At 48.0% G+C, this 14,487-nt stretch overlaps 6 protein-coding genes across 6 annotated transcripts; 3 read left to right on the top strand and 3 right to left on the bottom strand.

The window, feature by feature from the left end:
• Window positions 1-208: 208 nt before the first annotated feature.
• LACBIDRAFT_305931 (uncharacterized protein) lies at window positions 209-1,945 on the bottom strand (the record flags this gene model as incomplete). Its single annotated transcript, XM_001874792.1, has 9 exons — window positions 209-303; window positions 357-535; window positions 589-693; window positions 748-942; window positions 1,001-1,144; window positions 1,205-1,579; window positions 1,634-1,676; window positions 1,725-1,792; window positions 1,848-1,945. 9 exons carry the CDS (start codon window positions 1,943-1,945, stop codon window positions 209-211), a joined length of 1,302 nt encoding a protein of 433 aa, XP_001874827.1.
• A 211-nt stretch (window positions 1,946-2,156) lies between these two features.
• LACBIDRAFT_322144 (uncharacterized protein) lies at window positions 2,157-2,655 on the bottom strand (the record flags this gene model as incomplete). Its single annotated transcript, XM_001874791.1, has 3 exons — window positions 2,157-2,325; window positions 2,389-2,505; window positions 2,558-2,655. The coding sequence occupies 3 exons, from the start codon at window positions 2,653-2,655 to the stop codon at window positions 2,157-2,159; spliced, it is 384 nt and encodes a 127-aa protein (XP_001874826.1).
• A 1,224-nt stretch (window positions 2,656-3,879) lies between these two features.
• LACBIDRAFT_305929 (uncharacterized protein) lies at window positions 3,880-4,373 on the top strand (the record flags this gene model as incomplete). The annotated part of the gene is made up of 4 exons (XM_001875333.1): window positions 3,880-3,934; window positions 3,990-4,073; window positions 4,118-4,238; window positions 4,322-4,373. The coding sequence occupies 4 exons, from the start codon at window positions 3,880-3,882 to the stop codon at window positions 4,371-4,373; spliced, it is 312 nt and encodes a 103-aa protein (XP_001875368.1).
• Window positions 4,374-4,505: 132 nt separating this feature from the next.
• Window positions 4,506-7,187, top strand: LACBIDRAFT_305928 (uncharacterized protein; the record flags this gene model as incomplete). The annotated part of the gene is made up of 14 exons (XM_001875332.1): window positions 4,506-4,636; window positions 4,695-4,728; window positions 4,785-4,885; window positions 4,940-5,076; window positions 5,140-5,208; window positions 5,263-5,344; window positions 5,401-5,419; window positions 5,471-5,549; window positions 5,608-5,818; window positions 5,871-6,174; window positions 6,225-6,324; window positions 6,374-6,413; window positions 6,464-6,683; window positions 6,738-7,187. The coding sequence occupies 14 exons, from the start codon at window positions 4,506-4,508 to the stop codon at window positions 7,185-7,187; spliced, it is 1,977 nt and encodes a 658-aa protein (XP_001875367.1).
• Window positions 7,188-7,298: 111 nt separating this feature from the next.
• LACBIDRAFT_305927 (uncharacterized protein) lies at window positions 7,299-11,219 on the top strand (the record flags this gene model as incomplete). Its single annotated transcript, XM_001875331.1, has 13 exons — window positions 7,299-8,285; window positions 8,341-8,885; window positions 8,938-9,028; window positions 9,080-9,263; window positions 9,316-9,639; window positions 9,688-9,761; window positions 9,810-9,922; window positions 9,967-10,055; window positions 10,103-10,266; window positions 10,314-10,388; window positions 10,447-10,573; window positions 10,628-10,688; window positions 10,742-11,219. 13 exons carry the CDS (start codon window positions 7,299-7,301, stop codon window positions 11,217-11,219), a joined length of 3,312 nt encoding a protein of 1,103 aa, XP_001875366.1.
• Window positions 11,220-11,649: 430 nt separating this feature from the next.
• Window positions 11,650-14,075, bottom strand: LACBIDRAFT_171471 (uncharacterized protein). The gene is made up of 7 exons (XM_001874790.1): window positions 14,018-14,075; window positions 13,804-13,953; window positions 13,604-13,748; window positions 13,140-13,551; window positions 12,259-13,083; window positions 11,974-12,205; window positions 11,650-11,915 (listed from the first exon to the last, which is right to left on the bottom strand). Exons 1-7 carry the CDS (start codon window positions 14,065-14,067, stop codon window positions 11,762-11,764), a joined length of 1,968 nt encoding a protein of 655 aa, XP_001874825.1. The 5' UTR covers window positions 14,068-14,075; the 3' UTR covers window positions 11,650-11,761.
• Window positions 14,076-14,487: the final 412 nt, after the last annotated feature.

Raw genomic sequence — 14,487 nt, 5'->3', positions numbered from 1 at the left:
TTACCCTCGTTGCATTTCAAATGGTTGTATTACTTTCACTCCGAACATATATAATCATACACGCACCTCGCCTTGCTCAAAACTATCTACCTCGGCCCATCTTGATTCAGCAGTTGCTCGCGGAACTTGTTTTGTAAACAAATAGTGTACAATATATTGCTAGTTCAAGAAGAAAAAACTGATTCTGCGTATGCTCGCGCCCTTTCAATTAATGGCTCCCCGCTGCTCTTTTCAAGCTTGCATCCCGAGATCGTTCGCTCGCCTCACGAATGGCCCAAGTGAATTCATACGTACGTACCGCGTCTGGGATGCAATGCTTAGCGCAGCGCTGGGTGAGAAGAAAGGGTTGGACTTGCCATCGTATGAACTTAGGATCTGGGCAGCTTCGGGTTCCTCTTCAATGTCCTCGATGATGTCGATGAGGTTGGAAATCTCAGAAAAGAACGGGTCGTCATCGTGGAATCTGATGGTTGTCTCATTGTCATCCCCTGGCTTTCGAACGTAGAGCACAGGCGAAACATATGGGTTAACCAGCCTGTGTCTCAGGTAAGTATCCATCAAATGTATGTTCCAGAGTGCATGAATCACTTCATAGAATAGCCATCTGCATAAACTTCGAGTTCACAGCTGTAGTCCGTTCCCTGCAATGCAACGACGTGCGTGAAACTACCGACAGCGCCGCTGTCATATTTCCTTGGTGTCGGAATGAGTAAGTTACCGACGACTCGTATTTGGCGGTATATTTACCATGTCGCTGCAGTGACTCGGGGTATACGGTTCTCTGAAGCAATGTTGCTTTCGTCTATAGACATCTTCGACAACCCGCCGGCATTTTCGTGCCACTCCAGGGAATGAGCTTGAACCGAAGAGATGTCGACTTCACCGCCAAAGTAACGCGAGAGATCGCAAAAATGAGTTCCTTGTTCAATGATGGGTCCGGCACTGATTACAATATGGTCAGCTGCGGCTGATTTAAAGCATAGGAACGGTTGAATCCTGCCTCTTTGACTTGTCCCACCAATCAGGTTTTGCAATTGCCTGGTATGCGCACGCATAGCGGGCGATGGTACTCATGACCGTCAAGTTGTTGTCTTGGATGATCTGTTTCATCATTTGAACTGCCTTGAGGTAGCGAAGCATATACCTTTACGAGAGGATCAATCTTTGTGAGAAACACAAGCCAAGTCGCGAATTGGATCCTTACCCAACGGAGCAGATAGTTTTGGTGTCGTTTATCATTTTTCCAATCTTATATGCGTCATCAATTTCACCCACAGGTCCTGTGGCGATGGGCTTTTCGATGAACATAGCAACTCCGGGAAAATGCTTGAGAATCTGGAGCTCGATGTCACGCCCAGGTGCCGACGAACCGCGAAACATGGGAGGACTTCCGACAATAATGGCGCGTGGGCGTTCACGTGAAGACATGGTACGGACAAAATCTTCAAGAGTCTTAAAGACACGAGTGTCCTGATACGCAGAAACCACGAAAGAGTCGCACTTCTTCTGAAGCACCGCTGTGGCACGCTCGATGGCCGGGTCGATTAGAGCGACTACTTTGAGGCGCCGACCAAGCTTACTGTTGATTGAAGTGAAGATAAGTTGGAAAGGCTGGGTTCGGACGTTGACCTACTGTTCAAGACGGAATGAGTGATTCCATGGTCCTTCTTCAGATCCTAGAATTGTGGTTAGACCTGGACTGGTGCGGGCTCAGATACGCGGACCGAACATGATGTTGCCTGCGCCAATGAAGACCACATTAAAGTCGTCCCCCCCAGCGACGTGAGTGGTTCTGTGGTCGAACAACTATGAGAAACAAGGGTCGCATATTTCGGATGAAAACACACTTGTCCATTGGGACGAGTCTAGATGGATCGATGGATGGGCGACGTGAGGATATTCCAGACCCTCGTCGGTCAGAAGCGCGACGTTCAGAAAGTGACATGATGCTGTGGCAATGGTATGAAGATGGATCAGAAAGAAAGGAAAAGGAGACGAACGGTGAGCAGTGTGGAATTATATGTGGAGTAGATCAATATAAACCAGGTGATCTTATCTAATCACGGTTAGACTTGTGGCCCACAGTCAACCGTTGAAGCTGAAGTTCACACCGTGCCAGATCACTGTGGTTCAAACGCGGCCTACAACATGAAAAACTAGCTTTCTTGTGATAGCTCCTCCGCCAATTTCTGCTCCGTGAGCTGTATCTTCCTACGCTCCGCTGCCTCGATCCTATCCGTCATAGCTTTCAGCTCAGCCTTGAGCTTCTCATTTTTCTCTGCCAGCTTTAGGACATTCGACGCGCGTTTCTGAACCTTTTCTTCTCTGGCGTTCGTTCATTCCATTTGTACCCTCAACAACAAAGGAGTTGGGGTAGGGAATACTCACTCGGCACTCGATGGGCCGATAATATCCGAGAAATCAAGCTTGAGGTCAGGATTAGGTATCTCCGGTAGCGTTGGGGAGACTGAATGATCCTCTACTATCGCTTCGTCAAGCTGGGACCTATGTGGTTGCAACATCAGATGGCCGCAAATTGTCAATTGAATACACAGACCCAGCTTGTTTGTCATGTGTTGGTATAAAGTTGGAGGTCATTGGGAGGGGTATTATGAGAAGGTTGAAATTTCCGTTGGTGATTTGCGTAAATGACATGTTCTCACGGTCAGACTCTAGTGAATTTCCTTCTGGAGCTCAGACTCCCTTCCCATCAATTGCCTCTTCGTCTCAACTTGTTTTCAGCGTTCTAGCACCACCGATTCACCTTTTTGCCGCCTCGTGAAACGTGAAAATGTTTTCTTATGTGACCCATCTGCCCTGAGGTTCTCCACTCCTGCGCGCCGACAGTGTCATCATAACAATTCATCTTTCTGCTTACCAACGGTCTTTTCGACCTCCATATTCTACAGGATTGACCGATTCAGCGTTACTCACTCAGAGTGAAAAACGTGCCTGTACTGGGTTAATTTCCAGCTGCTTACAACTTGAGGTTCTACTCAGGTTCTGTCTATAAACGGTGCCGTCATATTTTGGGCCCCAACCCGCTTCTTATTATACACAAATAACGGTCGCCATCAAAGCTCGTTTTCTCGTAATGGTTCGCTCTCGGCGCTCTCGGATGCGGCGGTGTTACAGAACCAACATAGATGCTATCCTCTCTTCCGCTGTCGTCGAGTCTTTCCTTTTGTTGTATCCGTCGCTTTGCGGTCGTAGAGCTAGAACGACGTCGTCGGTTCAGGCGACTGTATCCGCGCCTATGTCCGTTTCAAAGTCCGTATGTCCTCTTTCTTCTTTCTTTTTGGTGAACCCCCGACCCCCTCGCTCTGTAATTGCTCCTCATGGTAATATAGGCATTTTCACCACGCCGGATGGTGGTCATTGCTCAAATTTCATATTACTCAGTGTGGTGTGCACGTGCCGGTGACCTTGCTGACGTCGCAATTCATCGCACTGGCTTGGACTATGATACAGCAACCCCTTCCAGGAGCTACAACCCACTCCACGGCATATCTCAGCAATATAAACACAACCCTGCATCCAGATGTCAAGACTCTGGGTGCACTTATCGCAGCTCCTTGCCAAGACCGCAACGAACGCTCCCACTGCCTTTCAGCTTGTCTCTCGCACTGTCGCTGTGTTCTTTGGTGACGTCATTATTCCCACCACGACAAGACCCCAAAATGCAGACAAGTCCCAGTGTCTGAAGCGACTGAAGCAAATTTTGAGACCAACCTCAATGCATCGATGATTTACTCTGTACATGTGTTTTAAATAATACACAGATGGGTATCAACGCTTTGTGCTTTGTCGGTTTGTTTCCATCCACCTCCACAGGCAAGTCTAATTCCGCCTTATCAAACTTCTTTCCTTTGCTAGCACATGTTGAGGAAGTGCTTGATTGTAATTGGTCGACCCCTGCATTGGTTTGTAAGAGGTAGTTCTCTGGTAGCTAAACTTACTGTACATGGATGACGTTGCTGACATCTTAGGACGCAATTTACGCAAAACTGGATGCATGTCGGACGATTGGACTCGGACTTATCGGAGTTTCCATTACCATTGTGGTTTAGCTGGTAAGTATCAGTTGCAAAAGATTGTACGAACTAACATTGAACAGATCTTACATCTAACAAGTCGGAACCACATCATACATCCCGTCAACGGATGTCATGTTTAGACAATCCCCATCACGTATCTCAACCTATTGTTGATCTCACCTTCCACCTTCGGCAGCCCTGGTATGTAATTTGTATGTAACTCACCGCTATCTTCGGTACGAAACTGAAGGGCCCCAAATCTATTAACAAGACGAAATTTGTAGCGGTTCCGAATCCAGACTTCACGCAACCCACAAGCCTCAAGCGTGTATTTGAAGGAGGGAACCACTAGTGTCATTTATTTGCCTGCATCAAAGGTGTGTCGTCGTGCCAGCTTGCAGGCCATGATTCTGACGCCAGATCCGGCCTCCTTGTAGTTCTCGCAACCTCTTGTTCACCCGCGAAGACATGCCTGCACCGGCAATCGGCTCTCGCCTCTTTCATTTCTCCAATCAAGTAGACGACGAGGATAACGTTGAGACATATGATGAACGTGAGAACCGGCGCTTATCTCAACCAAACGCCTCGTATTCCAAGCTGTATGCGGCTCTTGCATTTTGATTCATGACGACTGACTATAACTTCTTATCTGGCCAGACCTGGAGCCTGTGTTGACTGTAAATCCGTCAAGGTTTTTTTCTTTTCATGGGAAGAAGTTCCATCGCATATCGTTAAACTGCTATTTAGGTTAGGTGTGAATACGTGCAAGGTGAACGTAAGTGCAAGCGTTGCCAAGCCAAACATCTTCCCTGTCAACCCCGCGAGCGCAAAAAGCGCAAAGCAGCCGAGTGAGGTCTTTGCTGGGTCACTCGTAATGAACGCCACTAATATTTTTTTCGAAGTACCCATGAAGAATTACAGAAAAGGGCGCTACAACAGGATCGTCAGATTGAGGAGCTATTGCTTCAGTATGATAAGCTGAAGAAAGAGCAGAAAATAAAGGAATGGATGTCAAGGCCATTGCCGACCCCCGCTAACGGTAAGTTTTTTTTATCAACCAGCCTGTATTTCGTTTGATGTCACTGCGTCCTCGGAATTGAAGGTAATCCCGGACAATGCATCAAACGGAAGGGGAGATATTCTGACGCCACGGCTGCCTATTACTCTGCTGGTCAGCGCTCCCTTCGATTTATTTCCTATTCAAGACTTACGATTCGAGTGGCAGGCCATGCACATCGACTCAATCCGCCAGAGATAGTCAAACACTGCTCGCTATACCCCGACGATATCACAGAGCTCTTTGCTATGTGAGTCATTCATCAGCGCTTCCACATCATTGGTAATAATTTACACTTATGGGAAGCTTCTTCGCGCGAATAAATGTGCGTGGTACAAATGCTTTTCGTACTTGTTCGATAATAACAACTTGACAGCCCTACTTTTCCATTCTCGATGAAGACTTGCACACGCCAAAACATCTAATCTGGAGCTCTCCGTTTCTCTTTACTGTTAGTAAGTGAAGTTTCAGAATTTGAAGTCTGGATTCCCTAATATATAAATATACATATAGTCTGTGCCGCCGCATCTCGGTATTATACTGCTCGTCCTGACGTCTATCTCCTGGCTATGGATATTGCGCGGGACACTGCTGGCAAAGCCCTGGTTGAGGGATATATTGGTGTTGATGTATGTCAGGCATATTTGATATTGGCCCTGTATCCTGTACCGAAGAAAAGATGGGAAGAGGATCGAAGTTGGTTGTTGATGGGCGTCGCCATTCGGTGAGGGCCCGATCTAGTTGAGTTATGACGTTCGCGACTAAAGTGAGCACAGGATGGCCATGGAGCTTGGATTAAATCAACCACCTCCCGATCCTTGCGATGGGCGCGAAGCTTTAAATAGGACAAGGACGTGGCTGAATTGTTATTGCGTCGACGGCTCTCATGCCATTCAATTTGGAAAGATGCCCATGCTTCCACTGGATGACTACCTTGCACGGACCTCACGAAACTGGTACAAATCGTCACCGATGAATACACCATTCGATGTCCACCTGTGCGCCTATGTTCAAATAATTCTCATCATGGCGCAGTGGAGACAGGCAAATTCTGCTTGCCTCAAACATCCAGGCTCAAAGGTTCGCACAGTTGACTCTTGTGACGAATAGAGAAAGAAACCCTATTGCAGGACTTCGACATCGTCAAGACGGCGCTCCAATCTCAAGAAAGACTCTCTCAAGAGATGGCACACTGGGATGCGGCATACGCAAAAGAGTTTTATTTTATGCGTAAGTCGTCGAACTTCATGAACTCTGAGGAGATCTCACATCAGGCTAGCACTCCCAATTTGTAACTACCGTGGAAACACAACACGAATGTTCGTCGAATCGCCCAGACGAGCTCGATAACAAATTGACCACTTATTAGGATAACCGCCTATTTGAAGCTTGTCGTTCTCTCCGTCGGCTTCCAACATTCTGCGAAACGAGGGCTGTCTCGGGGCTGCGAAGTTGTCATGAAATCTATCGCGGCAGCACGCAATGTGATTGATATCATTATTGAACATTTGGCGCCAACTGGATATTTACGTTATGCTATGGATGCTAATTTTCTATACGTGTCGTTCGCTGCGGCCTTTCTTATCAATGTGATTGCCTTTCCAAGATTTCGCTATACTCGTGCTCATTTTCCTTGATTTCAGCTTCTGCGACCAGAACTCTTACCCCTACTTGACGAGAATCAACAACAGCAGATAATAGTCCTTGTCAATCGTCTGATTGGCATTTTGCGTTCGGATGACGTTGCCTTAGACGGTCGACACACTCCCGCCCTTTACTCGCGGTTCCTTTCTTCATTGCTGGAGCGGCATCATGCTACTCCCAACAAATATGCGTCGCAGTATCTGAGTACTGATCCTGGATTTTTGACGTCATCCCATGACTACCGCGAGTTTACTCAGCCCAACGTCCACTGTTGGCCAGATGTTGGACAAGCACCCGGCAACTGGGCGTTGCCCGAAATGTCTATAGACCATATGGATTTCAGCTTGACACATTTCATTAGCGCAGTGTCCCAAGATCCCGGAAAAACATGCGATGTTCAGATTGTCGATTCGATGGAAATGTGGAGGACGTGGGATATAGAGTTTTGAGTGCTGGCATTATGTAGAACCATGTGTATTGTATTGTGTTGAATGGAGCAAGCTGAAAACATGGCCAAACAACGCGATCACGTTCTCTGCCTCGACTTCGCCTTGCCCACGATGGCTGTATTCCAACCAACCCGTGTATCTTCCCCGTCGAGGTCTCTGGCCAAACTTAAGACGGCGGAATCCTCTATGTCCACAAGTTCTATGGTTCCAGAGCTCAAAGATCTCTCTGCCGAAGATGTTGAACTTCTCGATGCCGTTATACAGCGTGCTGGTCCCTCTGCCACAACTTTCCTTACCGTCTTCAAGGCGTACAGTGAAATCTTGAACGAACGTGGTCTAGATCCTCATGAGGTTGTTTGCTACGGAAAACTTCTGAAGCTTGGAACGTTGAAAGGAAAGAACTGGGGAGACAAGTGGAAGATGATCAAGGACCAATACAACTCCGTGAGTTCAGTCCCCAAGACGGTCGCAAACCTCACGGACTTGAAGCACGATCGAACATCGACGCCTACCACCATGTCCAGCTTCAAACCACCTTTATACCCCCCGTCTAATGATTCGGAAACTCTCAACTCGCACGAGAATGACAGCGTTCAACTTAACGCAGACGTCGCGTTGATCGACGAGTCGAAGCATCCCCATGTGCGCAGAGCTTTCAGGTCAATTCCTCAATCACGACGTTCTCATTATTCAGAAGCGACGCTGAATGAAAATGGTTTACCCCATACTTTCATGCCCCGAAGGCCTGTGGTCCCTCTTGATTGCAATGCATCGGTTTCAGGAGTGTCCGACGTTTCGGAACCCGTCCCTCGTGTCATTCCTTCACAGATCCCACCCATCGGCTTCCACAAGCCACCCCCGTTGGAAAGGCTCGACACAGTCCGCGCTCAACGCAACATGCCACCTCAGATCACGGCTGACGTTGCACGTAAAGCCATCGCACAAGCACGGAAACGCAAGGGCAGCGTGGTAAACGAAGATGACGCATGGAGAAAAATCAAATTTCAACGCGACGAAGAGGACGCCGATACATTTCGACAGGATCGGCTGTTGGAGCGGTGTTGGGAAATATGGAAACAGGGATTTCAGTGGATCATTGTGCGAACTTATTCTATCTTTCTCTGTCAATGCTTAAGCTTCATACGCCAAATAGACAACCAATATTCAAATATCTGAAGCTCGCGACAACCTTCTTCTGCGTTTATCGCTTCAACGCTGGCAGAACATCGCCACTTCACATCGAGACCTCCACACTCGTATTGCTCGGCTTGCCGACGATCGTTACACAAGGACTGCATTTCATAAATGGCAAAAGAAGCTCAAAGAACGGCGCCAAGACAAGTGGCGGCATGAAATGCGAATGAAAATGAAGCACATCAAGGAAAGGGGAGATCTCGAGCTCAAAAAGGACGCATGGGCTAGATGGCGACAGCTACATCGATCACGTCTAGCATCGCAACAGTACTCGCACCATCTGCTATTTCGCTGCTACGCACGGTGGAAACAAAGGCTATGCAATCTCGATGCATTTGAGGCTACTGCAGATGCGGTTTCGAGGACGGCCGTACTGAATGACGCCAAAAAGTGCTTTGTTGCTTGGAAAAAGCTCGCCATTTTGCGGACTATTGAAAGGCATGTTGTAGAACAGGTCAATATGAGGATCACATGTGACATTGTGGATAATTGGAGAAGACGAATGTGAGTTAACATATTCAATTATTTTTCCCTGCTTGACGTTATGGCTATCCAGGCAAGATGATCGACGTGCGAAGGAATATCATACCGTTTGGATCATGAAACGCGCTCTGCTTTCCTGGAGATCATCTTTGACTCAGATAGGCGTGAGTCGAGGCTAATCTACTTGGGGATTTATTCTGATTGAGCAACTGCAGATTCTAGAGAGACGCGCCACGAAACACATTGCTCGTTCTAATGATCTTTTGTTGCGCGCCATACTTCGTGTATGGGGAGCTCGCGAACGAGGGAACTTACTCCTTCGTGTTAAGCTTACCCGGCTTTTGAAAGTAACATGGGGAGCTTGGCAAACGCAACTCAATCAGCGGAAAGAAAATCAAGGTGCGGGTCACCAATCTTTAAGTCATTTCCATTCGTATTCACCTCTCCGTAGACCGTGCCGTCGCATTTTCTCTACGCCCTAACTCACAACTTGCATCGACCTTCATACGACGTTGGATGCGTGTCTATGAAACACATAAACATGCGCAGAGCTTTGCTGTGCAATATGACGCCGCTCAAGTCCGGGATAAGACCGCTCTGTACTGGCGTGTTCTTCTCCGAAAGAAGCTTAAGATGGCCAAGACTGCTCGTCTCGCAGCACGGTATTTCGCCGTTCGACAGGCCTGGAAGGTCTGGAAGGAGCGGTTAGAGGAGTTGAAGCGACAACAGCAATTAAAACAAATCTTGATTGCGAAGAAGAAAGCGATCTTTGATGGTGCGTCCAGGATGATTATTTTGAAAAGCCTCCTGATTTGAAAGTCAGCTTGGTTAAATCGATATCGACGAGAGGCAAGTCAAAAGCGCTCTTACGCTGAGATGCAAGAGCGGATATCTAAAGTGAGTTCAATCACAAACGTTCACTCCTAGGCTCTAAGTGATCTGCAGCGTATCATACACAATGCCCTTACTTACTGGACTAACCGAGTCGTTGAAGTGAAGCTTCGGGCGTTAGAGGTCGCTCAAAAATATGACATCGTTGTCCAAACGTGGGTCGAACGGTCGGTCAATAACACCCATGTGGCAGGTACTCATTCCGACGTAGTGCTGCTTTTCAGAAGTGGAAGAAATTGTGTGTGCGTCATGCTGAGGAGCTCAGTTTGATGGAGAGTTATCTTTTCGTCAAGCGCGAAGGTTGGTTTTTTGCATTTCACATTCGAAGATGATACATTTTGTTTTAGATGTCACTCGACGCATGTTCCACCGCTGGTTCGCCGCAGCACGTTCCACGCGTCATCGGCGATTAACACTGCAACGAAAGGAAGACCAAATGAAGCTTGCGACTATTACCTTTGTTTGGGACAAATGGAGAGATCAATTTATCAGCGAAAAACTCCGGCCTATGGTGAGCTGAGTTTCTCGCGCCAGATCTTGTTTCTGACACTATTGCAGGAGTATGATGTTATCCTGCAAAATCAGAAGAATCTGATGTTTTTGTCCTTTGGGATATGGCTTGCCAAGACAAAAGTATGTGGTTGGCTTCTGCATTTCTGACAGCACCACATAATAACCGGCCACAATATAGTCCCTCCCTGCTATTCGATTTCACGCCAATCATACCAAGTTCAAATTCTTCAAAGTTTGGCGAGATTCCATGCCACGCGCTCTCCAAGCCAAAGCAGCGCGTGAGCGTGATCGTCAAAGTACACTTCGTATGTCTTGTTTATAAAAGAACTTGATCTGGTCACTGAGAACAAACACCTCAGGCCATTTCATATCGAAGTGGATTCAAACTTATCGATCCAAAATAGCTCTAAAAGCTGTAGCGTGCGTGGCCTATCTTTCTACGTGTGACCACTGTAATAACAAGCCGTGTATAGACGTGCACGATATCTCCGTCTCCCCACTGCTCGACCGACCTTAGATCCGTCAGGTTCAGCGCTCTCCACAAACCACAATCTGTTCCCACGTCGCTTTTTACGCCAACCTGATGATGATGATGAAAAAGACATTCCAACATCATATCCGGTAGGCCGCGCACCCGGCGGAAATCTTGGTCTCCTGCGACCACCTCGAAGTACGGGGTACAATTCTCTTCTACCTTCACACTTCGGAGCGCGTGCATCGAGTCCAACGCCGTCCAAAGCATCGTCAGCACGTCCGCAGAGTAGGGCAGATAGTCCAGCGCGATCGAAAGCATCGTTGGCACGTCCGCAAAGTAGGGCAGATAGTCCACCGCGATCGAAAGCAAGTTCTGTTGGCTCCGCTGAACCTGGAAGCCGCAAGCTTTGGTTAGAGCTTCAAGAAGTACAACGCAAGTCAAGATCCCCATTCCGGGAGACGAAGAAACCCCCATAAGTCCGTCCCAGCCCATGCCTCCTTGTCGGACCTTTATGATTATTTTATTTATGTATGCCAATCATGTACTACTTATGCACTGTAATTAGAATCAATGTCAGAAAACGGTTGAGCTGTGGAGTTGATTACATCTGCATGAGCTCTGATAAATAGTACTGCCAGCCTTGTAACAAAAAAAATGGTCCATCGAGCGATGGAGCGTTCTGCAGCAAACTAGGCCGCTTCCAAGAATAGGACAAAATTTTCAACGGGCCACGTCAACTGCACAATATAGCCTTGTATACTCTGGCCTTGAGAGACTCGTAGGAGTAAGCGAGGACGACGAACTTGTTTCGTAAAATTCACCATCTGTGATCTCACCTCGCTTACTAGGGTCAAATCAACTCATCGTTTCACTCACTCAATTCCTTCTTGCATGTTACCAATGTAAAGAGTGATAGAAAAAATGCGATTCTAGTCTGATACAAATGTGATGTCATTAATTTTTTGAGCATGTCCTCATAAGATGCGTTGATGAAAAATGATTGAAGCAGAGACACCAATTAGTCGACCTCCTCCACGCTAGGGCCTTCCTCACTGGCGCCAGGGAAGCCACCAGGAGCACCACCAGCACCTCCTGGGAAGCCGCCAGCGCCGGGGAAGCCACCATCACCTCCCGGTCCGCCTGCAGCACCGTACAGTTTCTGCATGATGGGGCTAAAAAAAAACATATTAGACACCAGAGCACGAAAGCGTGGTAAAAAAAAAAACATACTTGGCAATGGCCTCAAGCTCCTTCTGTTTCTCCTCGTACTCCTCCTTCGATCCTTCTTGTGAGGCGTCGAGCCAATGGATGGTATCGTTGACAGCAGACTCGAGCTTGGTCTTGTCAGCAGCTTCAAACTTGCCGGCGAGCTTCTCGTCTTGCAGCGAGTTACGGAGGTTGTAAGCGTATGACTCGAGAGCGTTCTTGGAGGTGATTCGAGCAGCGGCAGCTTCATCCTCAGCTACAAAAGAAAGTCAGCAATGAAGGCTATTGATCGGCAGAAAAACGTCGTACCCTTGTATTTCTCGGCTTCTTCGACCATGCGCTCAATCTCTTCCTTGGAGAGACGACCCTTGTCGTTGGTAATGGTGATGCGATTCGATTTACCAGTGGTCTTGTCCGACGCGGAGACGTTCAAAATACCATTGGCATCAATGTCGAAAGTGACCTCGACCTGGGGAACACCACGGGGTGCCGGGGGAATACCGGAGAGCTCGAACTTTCCGAGGAGGTTGTTATCCTTGGTACGGGCACGCTCACCCTCGTACACCTGGATAAGGACACCAGGCTGGTTGTCGGAGTAGGTCGAGAAGATCTCAGACTTCTTTGTGGGAACGGTGGTGTTGCGCTTGATGAGAGCAGTCATAACACCTCCGGCGGTCTCAATACCGAGGGACAGGGGGGCAACGTCGAGGAGGAGGAGATCTTGGGTCTTTTCAGAGGTATCGCCGGACAGGATGGCAGCTTGGACGGCGGCACCGTAGGCGACAGCCTCATCAGGGTTGATGCTCTTGTTGGGCTCCTTGCCGTTGAAGAAATCGGAAACGAGCTTGACGATGCGGGGAATACGGGTGGATCCACCGACCAAGACGATCTCGTGGACGTTGGCCTTGTCGATCTTGGAGTCCCGGAGAACTTTCTCAACGGGCTCAAGGGTTCCACGGAAGAGATCCTGACAAAGTTCCTCGAAACGAGCACGAGTCAAGGAGGTGTAGAAGTCGATGCCCTCAAACAGAGAATCAATTTCAATGGAGGTTTGTGTCGCGGACGAGAGAGTGCGCTTGGCACGCTCGCAAGCAGTGCGGAGACGGCGAACAGCACGAGGGTTGGAAGACAAATCTGGAAGAAAGCCGATCAGTTACTGTCTAAGTACAACTGACAGAAAGTTTACATACCCTTCTTGTTCTTGCGCTTGAACTCTTGAACGAAGTGGTTGACAAGGCGATTGTCAAAGTCCTCACCACCAAGATGGGTATCACCGGCGGTGGCCTTGACCTCGAAAATACCCTCCTCAATGGTCAGGAGAGAAACATCGAAGGTTCCTCCACCGAGATCGAAAATCAAAACGTTACGCTCGCCGATGACCTTCTTGTCGAGACCGTAGGCAATAGCGGCAGCAGTGGGCTCGTTGATGATACGGAGAACGTTCATGCCGGAAATGGTTCCAGCATCTTTGGTGGCCTGACGCTGAGAATCGTTGAAGTAGGCGGGAACGGTGACGACGGCATTGTTGATGGTGGTGCCGAGATAAGACTCGGCGGTCTCCTTCATCTTCAAGAGGACCATTGACGAGATTTCTTCGGGAGACTACGGAAGATAGTCAGACAATCGTTAAGTGGGGAAAAAGGATAATGCTTACGAATTCCTTCTCCTCTCCGCGATACTCGACTTTGATGTATGGCTTGCCACCCTTGCTGAAGACCTTGAAGGGGAAGTGCTTGAGATCGGACTGGACTTCGGCATCGTCGAACTTGCGACCAATCAAGCGCTTAGCGTCAAAAACACTAAAAGAAAATTTAGTATCTTTAGAGATAAGGAGTCAAGCGCTAAACTACGTACGTGTTGTGGGGGTTCATGGCAACTTGATTCTTTGCGGCATCACCGATAAGACGCTCATTGTCGGAAAACGAGACGTAAGAAGGAGTTGTGCGATTTCCCTGATCGTTGGCGATGATTTCGACACGATCGTTCTGCCACACACCAACGCAACTGCAGAGGGAAAGAAAAAAAGTCAAGAACGGATACGAGGAACGATTAGAAGCAAAACACTTACGAGTAGGTGGTGCCGAGATCGATACCAATAGCTTTTGAGGAGGAGGACATGATGAATTATGAAAGGGAATGTAGAAAATGTGAGGAAAAAATGAATTTGAACCCCATTCTTATATATGCTCCTCTTTGGAATCAGCCAGAATGTTTGCGAATACTCTGGAACCTTTGAGAGACCACGTGACGTTCGCGTCATTGTCCCGATCTAGCGTCATGTCCGAATGCAGCGAAGTCCTTTTATAAAAAGCTAGCAAATTCCATTGAAAAAAAAAAATGCTATGTAACGCCACCAGTAAGGAAAAAATAAGTACAAGGGCATCAATGGAGTTGCTGCGGTCCTCCGGATCCTTCGTCGAGGCTTCTATGTGCTTGTAGGTCGCGTAAAACAGTAGGGTCAACTGAGTGGACGATAAGCAAAAGAAAAAAAGACTGCTAATCAATGCGCGTTACCTGGTAGAACACTTTTACGGCGTG

The sequence above is a fragment of the Laccaria bicolor genome, genomic scaffold (genome assembly GCF_000143565.1).
Source record: "Laccaria bicolor S238N-H82 LACBIscaffold_2 genomic scaffold, whole genome shotgun sequence".
In the NCBI taxonomy this organism is placed as follows: domain Eukaryota; kingdom Fungi; phylum Basidiomycota; class Agaricomycetes; order Agaricales; family Hydnangiaceae; genus Laccaria; species Laccaria bicolor.
The sequence above is the reverse complement of the archived record's forward strand: the minus strand, read 5'-3'. Positions and strand labels throughout refer to the sequence as shown.